The 14,368-nt window shown below is 44.1% G+C and overlaps 1 protein-coding gene across 4 annotated transcripts in view; it reads right to left on the reverse strand.

Moving 5' to 3' along the window:
- The window catches only part of FYN (FYN proto-oncogene, Src family tyrosine kinase), a 195,689-nt gene that overhangs the window by 8,346 nt on the left and 172,975 nt on the right, over positions 1–14,368 (reverse strand). For all 4 annotated transcript variants that reach the window (XM_045544197.1, XM_045544200.1, XM_045544199.1 and 1 more), the window contains one exon: positions 3,710–3,841. In XM_045544197.1, coding sequence (XP_045400153.1) covers positions 3,710–3,841 — 132 coding nt within the window. The remainder of the gene's footprint in view (positions 1–3,709; positions 3,842–14,368) is intronic.

A 14,368-nucleotide genomic window follows, 5' to 3' on the forward strand; every position in this document is an offset into this window, starting at 1 on the left:
AGTAAGATAACTAGGTCTGTGCTTTCTAGGATATTAACTCTGCTGGTGACAATGATAAAATAGTGGGTGGGTGGGGAGAGACCTGGAGTAGAGACGAAAAGAAGGATTTGAGAGAGGTTTTGAAAGTGAAATGCCAGATTAGAAGGCATAACTCTGATTTTATGCAACAACTCCAGAAAACTGCTTTTACTTACGTGTTTCTATTTCTCATTATACATCAGTATAAAATCAGTTCTAACCTTGATGCAAAGAATGGTTCTGAACCCGGGCTTGCAGAAAAGCAAGCTAGACTGCAATGCTGAGAATGAATTCAGTTCAGGCTGCTAGCAGGGGACTGATGACACGGAGCTATTCTTTGGAGCTGCGTGCATGTTTGATACACGTCTTGAAAGCAACCTTCCTCATCTGGTAAGGTGACGTGACTTCTCTTCACTATCGTCCTGTTAATCTCAGCATCACATTTCAGTATTCTTTTCTCTGGCTTCAAGGTTCTCATGCAGTTTGAGACTGTCCTCGTCCCTTCCTTTTTATCCATTCCTTTCACAAAACTTGCCAATGTTTTATCGTCTCCTCATCCCTTTTGTCCTTTATTTGGTCACACCTTACACAATCCATTCTAAGTTCCTTCTCTGATGGTCACTTCTGGATCTTCTTACATGCTGGGCAAAAATGCCTAGAAAGCTTTTATAAAATCCATTTCTAAGTCACCTCTTCCTCCCCCACTTCCATCCTCACCTACCAGCCCGAGTAGCTTTCCTAAGTGTGGAGGCGACAGAAGGCCATTCTTAGGCATGGAAGAACTCAGAAAAATGTACCACCACCTACTGTTCTCAAAAAAGAGTGACTTGCAAACGTCCTCCAGCCAACTGAGAAACTACTCCTTCAAAATGCAGAATCAAAGTCAAGACGGACGGGGCCTGGGAATCTGTCCTGGTTCTACCCACAGGCACAAAGGCTCAACGGGGAAGACTGCGGAGAAGTGACCCCTCAGCACACGAGGACTGCCTGGTCTGCACCCCCAGACAGCCCGAGTGTAGAGAGGGGGGCCCTTCCTGCCTTTCACAGTGATGTCTGGATGAAGCTTAATGGAACTGTTTGTTCCCTAGGAATTGTTATCCTTCATTAGGGTAATAATCCTATAATTGGAATCCCTCTGTAAAAGCTTCTCCCTCAAGAAGAGTTTTCTGTCAGATTCACAAGTCCAATCAAATATGATTACAGCTATGTTAAAAAACAAAAGCCACGAAGCACCCGTGGCTAGGAGCAGGCCAGGGAACAATCCCTCACGAGTGAGGGGCGGCTCCCGGCCACCGCTGCTTCCCAGCCAGGCAGCGCACGGCCCGCTTGACCGGCTCTCGCTCTCGACTGCCGTTCCAGGCTCTTCACCTCACGCGGCCTCTTCTCCTCAAACTCATCCTGTGGCTCCTTGAACAGGCCCTGTCCTCCCAAGCCCCGGGGCCTTCCCATGTGCCAGACTTCGCGATGCTCTTCCCGCTTCCTCGACTTGAGGAAACCCCACTCACCTTCCGAGGCCTGGCTGACTTGCCTTCTCTACACAGCAGCCCTCCCCGACCCCACAGGATCAGAGGCAGTTACCAAAGCCCGCTGTGTTCTATCAGCAGTTGCTCGTAGATGCAACCACGCATGACAAGGTGGCCTTAGTCCTCACTTCAAAGTCCTGTGCCATCCTCACGGGATGCTGCGGGAAAGGCCCCTCTTCAGACCTGTTGTATGTAGACAGCTGAATCAGGTGCCCGGACCCCAGTATCAGAATTAAGATTTGGGGCCCATAGTGGGTAAGGTCAAGTAATCCATCCCTTGAGGATGACTGTCTCTAATAATAAATAACAAATACAGCTGATTTCTTCCTGGATTGGATGCATATTTTATCTATCTGACTATAAGCTCCACAAGCGCAGGGACTAAATTCATTTATTTGCTCACTCGTCTCTCTCTGGCACCTAGAACAGTGCCTACCCTGAGGCAGGAACGAATCCATGTTTGCTGAGAGTATGAGTGTCTTAAAAATGCCTGGCACAGTTTATACTTGACTACAGCTACACTAAATGAATGAATCCTAGTCTAAGTTGTGAAATGAGGCCATTTTCTTTCTGCTAAAACCAAACCTGACAAAGACTCTCCTGCAGAAATGCACACCTGCCTTTCTTCGCTGAGGCCCTCACCTCCACCCCTTTGTCTCGGCTTCTGTGTGTGATCTGGAGAAACAAAAAGCCTCTTTGTATGCTGGAAGGAAAGGCTGCTCAGAACGCAAAACAACATTAACCTTTCCCCCCAATTGCGTTCAACACATGGGGTGACTATAAACGGAGGGGATCAGGAAGAAATTAGTTTAAAATCCCGAGACCCGCACATTTCCCCCTCGAGGAGCAATTCAGAAACCCCCATGCTGCGCTCCAGCCCCTCCAGGGCGGCCCTTCCTTCTGTGCTGCCTGGCTATTCCCGAGAGTCTGCCGCCTGTGTGTGCCGGAAGCCGCAGTCACCGGGGGCATCAATAAAGCTGCCTCACGCCTGCATCCCGCATCCCGCATCCCTACATGCCCGTGCTGGCGCTTCCGAGACCGGGAATTTGTCAACGTTGCCTCCAAGTCACCTCGGCTCTCCTAGGAGTCTCGAGGTTATACCAATCCAGAAAGAGACCCTCTTTATGTGCACTTCTCTGTGTTCTCGGAAGGTGACCAGAAACAATCATGAAAAACGAACAAAGGGATTACAAATTAATCTGCCCTCGCTGGCTCCTCTGACTGCAAAGATACGATTACAAACCTAGGATTTGCAAGAGACCTAAATTCCTCATTAATCTCCGCTATCGTTCCTATCACTGTTTTTTTTTTTTTTCCTTGGCTAAGCTCTTTTCTTAGGCAGGGCATGAGAAGGAGCTATGTTCTCTCTCCACTCAGCAGTAACTGAAAAATATGTCCTTAACATTTCAAAAAGCAGATCGTCCCTGTGCTGTAACCACTAAAGCGTGGAGGTGAAATGGGATGAGTGTCCTTTACGTCACCATCTGTCTAAATTAATGAATTTAAGCATGGATAACCTAAACCTGTGGTTTCTTTGGAAAGGATGAATTTGATACTCCAGAAAAATTTCAGGGTCTAAGAATCTCCAATTTCTTTACATTATACATGCTTTGATATAGCATATTTGGACTGCTCAGCAACAGGCAGCGACTGGTCTCTAAATTGCATTTTGCATGTGTGTCTGCTCTCTTTGGCCATCTGGAGCTGGGGCCTGCAGAGAGGACAGGTCCTGGCATCTTCCTGCCAGGCTCACTCCATGGGTCAGTGCTATAGTGTAATCAAAAAGCAGTGGGGGCTTTTCTCCTTCTCTTTCCCAGACATGTCTGCAAACTCCATTTGGGCAGAGGCTCTGCCAGTGACATTTCTGCTCTGGGAACCACAGACACATACTCCTCCTGAGAGGAGAGAGATTCCATGAGCTGGGGATGGGGCGTAGGGGTGGGGTTCAGCATTCAGACCAGCTGTTAATTACATTAAACCCGGCACACAGTTCACAGTGGCTGCTTGTCTACATACCGTGGTGGATCCCAGTTCTGCTTTCCTCTGGCTAAATACCTGCCCATGTTCTTCAAACTCATGCTCAACAGAAAGCAAACTGAGTGAGGTTTCCCCAAATGGTGTCAAAAGCCTCTAATCAGAGGCCCATTTCTGCAAGGTCCTGCTCTTACCTGGGTACGGCACTCTTCCTTTGGTGACCAGCTCTGTGAGTAAAATTCCAAAAGACCACACATCAGACTTGATTGTGAACCTCCCATAGAGGGCTGCTTCAGGGGCCGTCCACTTAATGGGGAATTTTGCACCTGCAGAATGAACAACTGGTTATTCATCAGGCAGAGGGCACTGGACTGGGTAAGGGGTCGGGGAGGGAAAGCACGTGGAAGCCACTTTCACAGGAGCAGATTTAGAGAGAACAGGGAGGGGGTGAAACAGGAATGGACTGGGATTGAGACGTGCGTCCGTAAATTCTGTTGAAATGGGCTATGTGTCTCCAAGGCCTCCCACACCCACAGCAGAGAAAGGATTTTGCCCCTGGCAAGTACCCTTCCTACACTTGCTTTCTCTCCTCTGCCCTTTTTCCATATGGCAGCCATCTTGACCCCGGGATGCATTTTTTCTTCTGCACTGTATGATTACTTTTTTACCTCTTTACCTTTCTTCTACCAGCCAGAAAGAGTATTATTTAATGTTTGGTTTTTTCTTTTTGAGACACAGTCTCGCTCTATCGCCCTGGGTAGGATGCAGTGGCATTATCATAGCTCACAGCAACCTCAAACTTCCAGGCTCAAGCGATCCTCCTGCCTCAGTCTCCTGAGTAGCTGGGACTATAGGCGTGTACCACCACGCCTCGCTAATTTTTCTATTTTTAGCAGAGACAGGGTCTCCTCTTGTTCAGGCTGGTCTTGAACTCCTGAGCTCAATGGATCCTCCCCTCTAGGCCTCCCACAGTGCTAGGATTACAGGTGTGAGCCACCACACCGGGCCTAATGTTTGTTTTTTAAAGAGCTATGTTGCCTTGATGACTGTCTTATGAGTCTCTGACTTTTCAAGACCAAGGATCAAACTCATGCCAAAGTCAGTATTGTTTTTTTTTTTTTTTTTTTTTTTTTTTTTGAGACAGAGTGTCACTTTGTTGCCCGGGCTAGAGTGAGTGTGTATTGTTTTTCCTTTCAAATTTCTCTGATCATTAAAAGAATTCTCTCTCCAAACCGAAAGGAAGGGTGGGGCCCACCCTGCTCTTTACGATGTTTGATGTGTGCAGGGAATTAAAAGGGATTGGGCAGCCTGTGCTCTCAAACGTTAGGCTCAGCAATTGCAGAGCAGTTCCGGATATTTCACTGAACAAACTAAAAGAAAAACACAAGGAATTTTTATTACTGATATAAATACAATTATATATTTAAAGTATGTTAATTCTGCTTAGGAGCTCCTAAAAAAATCATACAAAGGCTAACAAAATCAGAAATTTTCATAGTATCTTCTATAAAAAGTCACTATGTGCAAAAGTAACAAATGATTAAAATCTTTAAATTAGCATGGTTTTAATAACCAGAAGTATGATAAATTACAGCAATTAGATTTTGGTTTTAAATACAGTATATGATAACATCTTTAGTAAATCTACCCTGGCATTTTCTGGCAACATAATTTTCCTCTCCATCTCTTCTATGCTCATGTGAAATGAAATTAAAAAAAAAAATCTTACTATTATGAGGCATCTCACATTAACATTGGAGCAGAAAAGTTATTCTATAGTTTTCCTTTTATGCATTGAGTTATTTTTAATTAGCTATGTTTCTCAAGCATAATTATTTGTATCTTTCCCTATGTGCTGGATAATTCCACACAAGACCTGGTATTCTCTGAATAGTGATTTTGTTTTTAAAGTTTCTTTCAAAGCATTCTTTTCACACTTTGTATCCTTGAGCATTCTGTTCACGCAGCTTTGGCCTCTGAGCCGCTGGGATTAATGTGATAGATTTTCTTCAGTGTCGAGAGCAGACTTTGCCCCGGACCAAGCCTCAGCTGGAGTTCTCTTACTTCAGAGAATTAAAGGTATATTAAATTCATTCCTATTTAAACCATCTCTTGAGCCAAATGGCTTAGAAATTTCTGCCCATCTCTGAAGCAAATGGAACATTTTTCTCTGCTGTGCAGACAAATCCTGTAACTAAAATGACAAGCAAAAAGGAGCCTTTCTTCCTTCTTGGAATCACTCAGTGTTGGGTGAAGATGTATGCATTGCTGAAAGCAAACTAGTTAAAATTTGGATACGATCATTTTGGATTTTCTGAGAGATTTTATAATTCCAGATTAAAAAAGGGCAATATATCATCCACTTGTACTAGTTTGCTTTATTATTTTCTCATTTTATAATTTATATTAAGGATTACAACATGTAAACCTTCAAAAAAAAGGTAAAACAAAGGCTGTATAGTGTAACAGGTCTTCGATAGGAAATCATTTGTAGATATGTGCTATGATTTAGCAGTAGGAGCTAATTTAAATAAATTTATTTTGTATTAGTTTTATTTCTAAGACAAGCAATATATTTATACCAAGCAATATATTTATATTATATTTGTAGGGACAAAAAATAAATATCTTCATCCAACTACTACTTCTTTTCTATCTTCAAATAGTAGGCACTTTTGAGAAGATAAACTTCTCTAAAGATAACTCATCTTTTCCATTTCAAGGAAGACAAAAGGTTAAATTAAAGCAGCAGTAAGTATTAATGATTAACTGAGGTTTCTACTGAAAAGAACTAATCGATAGTTACTCTTCTGCTCATTTCATTACCTGTATTTCCCCTTATCTTGGTTTCCCACTTCTTGAGGGTACTAAGCTATTGGCCCTACAACGCAGCTCTAAAAGTTGTTAACTGGGGATATTTGGCCGGGGTCTTTGCAAATGGCCATGCAGGTTGCATGCTGTTGTCGAGTATAAGACCTGTCCAATCCCACAGGTAGTCCTGCTGGGGGCTGTGGCAATGGGCTCTTTCCATGGTTGAAGTTAGGAGAGCTCAGACACTGGGAAGGAAGGATCTCCTGGGTGTAAACATGGCCTTTCCCTTGAAAATGATGTTCCGTCCCTCAGATGTTTTCCCAGATGGCAGGTATGCAGTCAGGATCAAAGTTGTCTTCTAAACAGTACGGATTTGTTGAAAAATGTAGAAAATGTCAGAACTATACTATATAATTAACTTGCCATTGTTATGTAACTACCTGATCTGCTCTATGAAATTCTGTCTGGGAGCAGGATTCAGATACCAACACAATTGTCTCTCCTTTGCATTTTATTGGAGGAAATATAGCAAACCATGCAGGTAACAATCATCTGTGTCACTGACCTTGAGCTTTGGAGCACACTGTAACACTCAATGTACTTGCTCCATGTTTACAGGAATTAAAAAAAGGAGTTGTCACTCTGTTTTTCATTTCTTACTGAATTAGTTTAACAGTTTAGGATTCTTTTAAGCCAGTACACAAAGGCCATAATATATATGTATGGACTTGGAAGTATCTTTTCCATTGGATGTTTTCCAGGTACTGTTTGCAAATTTTACCAGTCTCTCAGGGTAAACCCATTGCTGAAACCTTGACTTGGTGTTGTCACCAGGCTGGTATCCCTGGAACCTCCAGGTAAGAGAATCTTTGTACTTTAGTCATTCAACTCCTGGGAACAGTTTATAAGACCAGTTAGCCTTAGGGTGAATCACTTACTGTGATGAGTAAATATACCAGTGATTTCTTTTTTTCCTTTTTTTTTTCTCACTCTCACCATCCAAAGGAATATACCAGTGTTTTAAATAATTTGTTATACATACTTCAATCTTATTTCTCTAAATTCTGTCAAGATAAGAGTGGTCATAATCTCCGAGTAACAGCAGGGGACCTTAATCACTCCGTGGTTGCAATGACTATCTTGACGCCAGTGGTGCCTGCGTTTACATCATCGGATGAGACCTCTCTCTTGAGTTCCTGACTTGTGTAACCAATTTCCTCCTCAATGTCTCCACTGGGATGTCTCAAAAGGCTCCTCAAATACAACGGCCAAAATTTATCTTCCCCACAATACGGCTTCTTTTTCAATCTTTGCTGCCTTTGTAAACCACCCAGTTGATGATACCAAAATCCCAAGATTCATCCTCATCCAGACACTAATTTTCCGTCGCTGTGCACTCAGATACCAGCTCAGCGCCTGCCTGGAGGAAGAGCTCAATGCATCTTCACTAGATGATCTTTAGCCTCTCCTGCTTTGTCACCCTCCATTTCCATACAAAACCCATTAAATCCTGACTGTGTCATACTCTTGAACATGTCTAGTCCTCTTCACCTTCTCTACCCTCGCTCTAGTCCTCACGAGTTCAGCATCACCTGCCCGGACGCTGGAGGAGCCTTCCAACTGAATCTGCGTGCACGATCTGTCCCTACCTCCTTCTCCAGACTCTTCTTGTCATCCCAGACTTGCCTTCCTCTGCTCCCCTCTTTACCCCACAACTCTCCATTGCCATTCTTTGACTGCTTTGCAAATCTCAACCTCCTACCGGCTTCAGGGCCATAGGACAGGCTGTTCCTTTTGTTAAAACTCCCCACCTTGTGGCTAATTCCTACTCCTCCTTTGCTCTTAGCCTAAGTGTTACTCACACGGGGAACCTGTGCCTGATCACTGAAGACTGGGTTAGGTTTCCTAGTTCTGTGCTGCCAGAGCATCTTCCTCTTTGTTACTATTAAAGTATAATGAGTACGTGAGTTGCTTGAGTACTGGAGCTTGTCTTTCAGGATGACCACTGATCTCCAGCGCTGAGCCCAGTGCCCAGTGCGCAGAAGGCATTTGATAAACGAGTGCTGAATGAATGAGTAGCTGGACAGCTGACCAGCCCTTCCAGCCCTTCCTGTTAAGCTGAATAACTGCAGTTCCTCACGGGGCTTATTATGAGCTCCCTGCCCTCCGATGAGCCCTCTTCTCATCCCGGGTGACGCACCTGTGTCAGTGTCTCCACCCGGATGCTTTCTTAAGGGTCTGACAACTGCCAACTACGATGGAGGGCATCTGCCACTACACACTAAGGAAACTTAAAAACACCTGGAAAACTCTACATTTTTACGGCCAAATGTGGTGTGTTCAGATCCCCTTTGGGTCCAGCGATCTGAGAGAGCTAGAGGGAGCCCCAGACTGTGCTCTGTGAGGAGAATGAGCCTGTGCCACTGGGCTGCAGCAGAAAGACAAGGCGGCAAGAGGCCAGAGAAAGAGAAAGTGGAAAATCCTTTTCTTGATAGACTGAGATGAAAGCAGGTGACTAGATGCTGCAGAGCCCTGGTCTTTCTCATTTCAAATAAGGCCAACAATCATCCAAGCTTCAAGTAAGACAAAGAAGAGGGTTGTGGATTTATTAAAAGTTTGTCCACAAAATCAACAACAAAAACCCCACCACTGCTGGGCTGGTTTGTTCTTTCTCCCTATTGCAGATATTTCTGGAGTTTTCTCCGTGTGCCCAGCACTGTACTTGGTGTTGGAAGTACAATAGGGAACACCTCTGGCTGTCCTGGAGCTGGAAGCTTAGTTTGAGGAGGAGATAAAATAAATGAATGGCTACTATACATGTCCACTACCACAAAGTGCGATAAAGAATAGTAAAATGAGGTACACGGATATAGATTTTGTGGGGCTTTGTGAGCTGTACTAGGATTCTGGATTCCATCCTGAGTGTGATGGGAAGCCACTGGGCGCACAAGCAGAACTGCGATGACTTCCCACCTTGTTCTTTCTCGTCTTTAAAACACGGAAGATGAACACATCAATACCTGGAGAATGATTTGTGATGAGATAGAATGGGAAAAGTATTTTGACTTTTCAAACTCTTAAGAAGCGTCATGACATTTCAAGGCACACGGGTGTCTATCGGCAATTAGCAAATGGGTAACTTATGCTCCCGTTGTCACTTCTGTCATGTTTATTTAACTCGTGGCTCTCGTCACATTTGTGCTATTTTAGCACACCGTCTCACATTTGAATAATACCAATAGTCTCAGGAACAAAGGAATAAAACTTAGCATACTCCAACACTTTGTAAAGCTCAAACATTTCTATGAGAAATGCATTAATTATTTTTTCTGAGTTTATTCTTCCTTTCTTTCTAAGCATTTCATTTGTCTCCACTGTCTTTTTCACACTCCTACTCTCTAATTACAGGTGTCTTAGAGGACTCAGTGTTCCAGACTCTTCTCTTTCCATGTAGTCCCTTAGGCAACACACCCTCTCTTATGGCCAACCCTGCCCATCATACGTGAATGGGCTGGACACACCATTTGGACATTGACTCTCATCTGAAGTCTTGGTTCCTTATTTCCAAATATCTAAGGGACAAAGCCTCTAGGGTGTTGTGTCTTTAACTCAAACATGGCAATTGCATATTTGCATTTATTTTTTCACCAAATTATCTTACTATGAGTAAGGTTATAAAAGAGATTCTTATACTAGGTGGAAAATTTCATTAACTGACTCAGTTATAAAGCTAATTTTTACTTTACTATTCTAGGATAGAAATGGAATCCATTTTGTTACTATCCTCTTTCTGGGGGTCAGATCACCATTCTGCCAGGCTTCAAGGTGAAAAGCCTAAAAGGCAGCTGGGCCTGCTCTCTCCTGAAACCCCCAGATCTGGTCCATTACCAAGGCCTCTTGTTTCCCTCTTTGATATCTCTCAAATTTATCCTTCCCTTTTGAAGTTCACTGTTAAAATCTGACTTGGGTCTTTACCTCTGTTAAGTCCTCCTGGCTTCAGCTCATTGTTCTTCCCACTAATCACTTTAATTTGCAGCTTCCTAACATCCCTCCCTCTCCAACCACACAGTTCATTCCCTACTGCGTTAAGTCAAAATCCCCCACCTGGTTTTCAAAGACCTGTATATCTATTCAACTTTGGTTCTTGCTACCCCAAACATGTAGTTAATCTGATTTAGTTTGCTTTCCTGTGACCTATACCCTGCATCTGGCAGGACTGTACTTGCTTCTTTCACATTAGCTTGTTCAAATGCCTTCTTTCCTTCCATCTGCTTAGCCAAAGCCTACTCAAGTCCTACCTCCTTTATGGTTTTTTTTTTGAGACAGAGTCTCGCTTTGTTGCCCAGGCTAGAATGAGTGCTGTGGCGTCAGCCTAGCTCACAGCAACCTCAGACTCCTCGGCTTAAGCGATCCTACTGCCTCAGCCTCCCGAGTAGGCTGGGACTACAGGCATGCGCCACTATGCCCGGCTAATTTTTTCTACATAGATTTTTAGTTGGCCAGATAATTTCTTTCTATTTTTAGTAGAGACGGGGTCTCGCTCTTGCTCAGGCTTGTCTCGAACTCCTGACCTCGAGCAATCTACCCGCCTCGGCCTCCCAGAGTGCTAGGATTACAGGCGTGAGCCACTGCGCCCGGCCCCACCTCCTTTATGAAGTCACCTGTGATTACTCCAGCCTTCCTGATCTCTCCAATGCACTTAGAGCCAATGCTATAAACGACAGTTTAATGCTTGATAATAGTAGATAACACAATAGCTAAACATATAAGGCATTCGAGTGCTAAGCGTCAGGCATCATGTGAAGTGCTGTACACATGAGGTAGATACCAGTAATAGTCCTGTTTTACAGATGAGAAAACTGAACACAGAGAGGAAAAATGATGTGCCAAAGGACATGTGTTAATGGTGGAATTGGAATTTGACCTGAAGGAGACTGGCTCCAGAGCCCAAGCACTTGAACACTATAACACTATTCTGCCATGTCCATGTCTCCTCTGTGTCTCTCTACGAGTTCTTACATGTGTTATTTTTTAAATCTCCTTAAGTAGAATGTAAATCCTTTGTGGCTGGAGCCCAAGTTTTAGGCTATACTTACGTTTCCCCATAGTAACGTGCCTAAGGCTGGTGAAACAGCAACTGCTCAATAAATGCTTTAACTGGCTAAAGGGTCAACCCAGGCAGCAATTCATCCAACACACTAATGGCTAAAGAAATTCTCTCCTTTTACACAGACTTATTCAAACTAAACGCAAAGAATGACAATATGGTAGTATAACAAACTAATACTTTTTCCACTTTCAAGAGTTAGAGAAATAGGATCTTCCTTTCATACTCTAGGACAGCCTGATTGAATGCTCTGGATTTTTAAGTAAAGCAGGATGACTGGCCACATCCATTATGTCAGGATGGCCCATCTCAACCCCCAGTCACATTCCAGTTAATGAGGTCCCTCTACTCCTGGTGGCCAGGGAATCTGTTTTTCATTTCTCCCTCAAATAGAAACAGTTCTTAATTGATTCAGTTGCTTCCTGTACTTCATGCATTAAGATGACGGCAGTGGCATTTCAAATGCTCACATGAAGACTGCAGATACTTTTGCTCCCAAGTCCACCTGTGCTAAGTGTACATAAGTTGGCTGGGAAGCAGGGCGTGCATGCTCTTCAGCGACAATGCAAAGAGGCCCAACTGTGGGCTGAGCTGTGACTGAGTGGCCGCTTGTGGAAGGGCCTGCATGATCATTTAGGAAAGTGGTTCCAGAGTCAGGCAGCCCTGGGCTTGCATGCTGGATCCGCTGGGTGACTATTTAAAACCTCCCTAAGTCTCAGTCTCCTTGTCTGTAAATTGGAGGTGATAACCTCATGAAGTTGTGGTGAGAGTTATAGTAGATGTTAATATAAAGGGCTCAGTATAGCATGTGGCACCTGGCAATAGCTAAATCAACACCAGCATTTATTTTATTTGGATAGAAATGCAAAGGCACTGAGTTGCACTGGCAAATGACCACAAAGCTCTAGGCCATCGGCAATGCCAAAGCTCTCCCAGCTTCAAGAGAGGGAAAGAGGTTGAAGAAAACCCAATATACTTATCAATCAATCGTTGAAAATTTATTGAGTGCCCATTAAGTGCCCAGCATGGTGTGAGGCACTTCTGGGAAAACCAAGCAAGGTCACTTCGGGCCGTAGGAGTTTCCAGGCAGCTGTACACAGAGCTCACAGGTAAACCCAAGAGAGAACTAAACTATGGCGTGGGCTTTAGAAGAAGAGTGCTCAGAAGCGAGAGGAAAAGAGGATGTGAATAGGGAATGAGCACTCCAGGGAGAGGTGGCCACACTGAAATGATGCAGTACACACTGTTGGGTGGGGCCCAACTCACATCGTGGCTCTTAGTGGGGAGCTAGACTGACCAGTTTTTTTTTTTTTCCCTGGTCCCCAGGCCAATTCCATAGCCTTGTTTCAGAGAATATTCCCTCTGGCTGAAAAACTAGGCCAAGGAGGAAAAGGTGAAGCCAGTCAGAATAAAAGAAGCCAAATCCTTCCTACAGAGAATACAAGCTGTACCCTAACAGCATTTTCAAGAAGTGGCTTTAGCTTCAACAATAGATACTTTTTCTGAACCAAAGAGCCACCCAGAGCCCTCTTTAATTATGAAGCCACAAACTCATATTATATACAATATTTAATAATGTGCAACTTTAAAGTTACCCTGGGGAAGAAAAGAAAAGAAATCATGAGCTCTGCCAATAACAGGAAGTTGGTTACATGGGGGGAGGTGAGAGGCGGGACGAGGACAGGATATCCTGTAAAGGAAGCAAAATCAAAGCTGACCTGACCTGGAGCTTTGTGGTTATTCAAACCAAACAATGATTTCAAACCCAGTGAAACTTGGCACAACAAAACTCAAGATTTTCCATACTAGGCCAAGGGAATGACTTTCAGATTTCCCAGATGCTTCTGAAGTAAGACAACTGTGTGTTTTCCAGTCATCCCTGGTGACACATTCTCTCAAAATTTCTACTTTAAGTTTATAAGTTTTAGCCCCAAGTTTCTAAAATAAAAATAAATGAAAAGTAAATGGCACAATGGGTTGAGATTATATTCCATTTGCGGTTTCAGCATAATAGTGGGCAGGGAGTTTGGCAAGGAAGCAGACAGGGAGTGAGGAGGATTGCTGTCCCACTGGGGACGTGGGTGGAGGAAGGATGAAGTTAGGCCAAGGAAGACAAGCACCTAGGACCAGAAGCTGGGCCTGAACATATCACAAAGACAAGGTTGATTAACTAGGCACAGACCCAAATCTGGTTGGCTTGATGCCATGGATGGAATATTCAGGCTGAGAGGGGTGAAAGGTCCATCAATGGGTATTAAAAACATAACCTAGGACAACCAGAGGACAGAGGGGCATAGACTCGGCTACTAGGGAGAGTGGGGACGAGGCGGGAGTCCAGGCGTTAACCCTGGGGTCCTGCCGTCAAAAGGACAGGCAAGAAGATGAACTGTGGAAGGGCATGAGACCTTCCATGGAGGCTGTGACATTCCTCCTAAATACCTATGGGGGAGTCAGAGATGAAGGGAGGATGCACTGGGCTGCCTGTCTTTCCCCATTACCCTCCTTGCAGTGGTGACCAGTGACAACCCAGGACAATTCTCAGGGGCAACACGGAAGTAAAGAATAAAATTAATGAGCATCTCCTGAAATCATGGGTGTTTGGTCCCTTTACTCTTAGGAAGGAAATCTGAGAACCACCAAGGGGACCTTCCCTGATGCACAGACCGTGTTATGGGGCTTATTTAAGTGGTTGCCTTGGATGGAACTGGGGAAAGGAGAACGCTGTTTGCTGTTCCAGAACACTGAGGCTCTGAATAATTCCAATTATCCTGCCAGCTTTCCAGGAGCCAAAGAGGAAGCAATATCAGAATAAAAATTCTGATTCACAGCCTCAATCAGATAAATACCACATCTGTGGACTTCTGATCCAGAACAAAAGACAAGAAAGCTGCGTGCAGAACTCTGTAACCATCTGCGTGCTGCTGCTCAGGGTGGT

This window comes from Lemur catta, chromosome 2, assembly GCF_020740605.2.
Source record: "Lemur catta isolate mLemCat1 chromosome 2, mLemCat1.pri, whole genome shotgun sequence".
NCBI classification, from domain to species: domain Eukaryota; kingdom Metazoa; phylum Chordata; class Mammalia; order Primates; family Lemuridae; genus Lemur; species Lemur catta.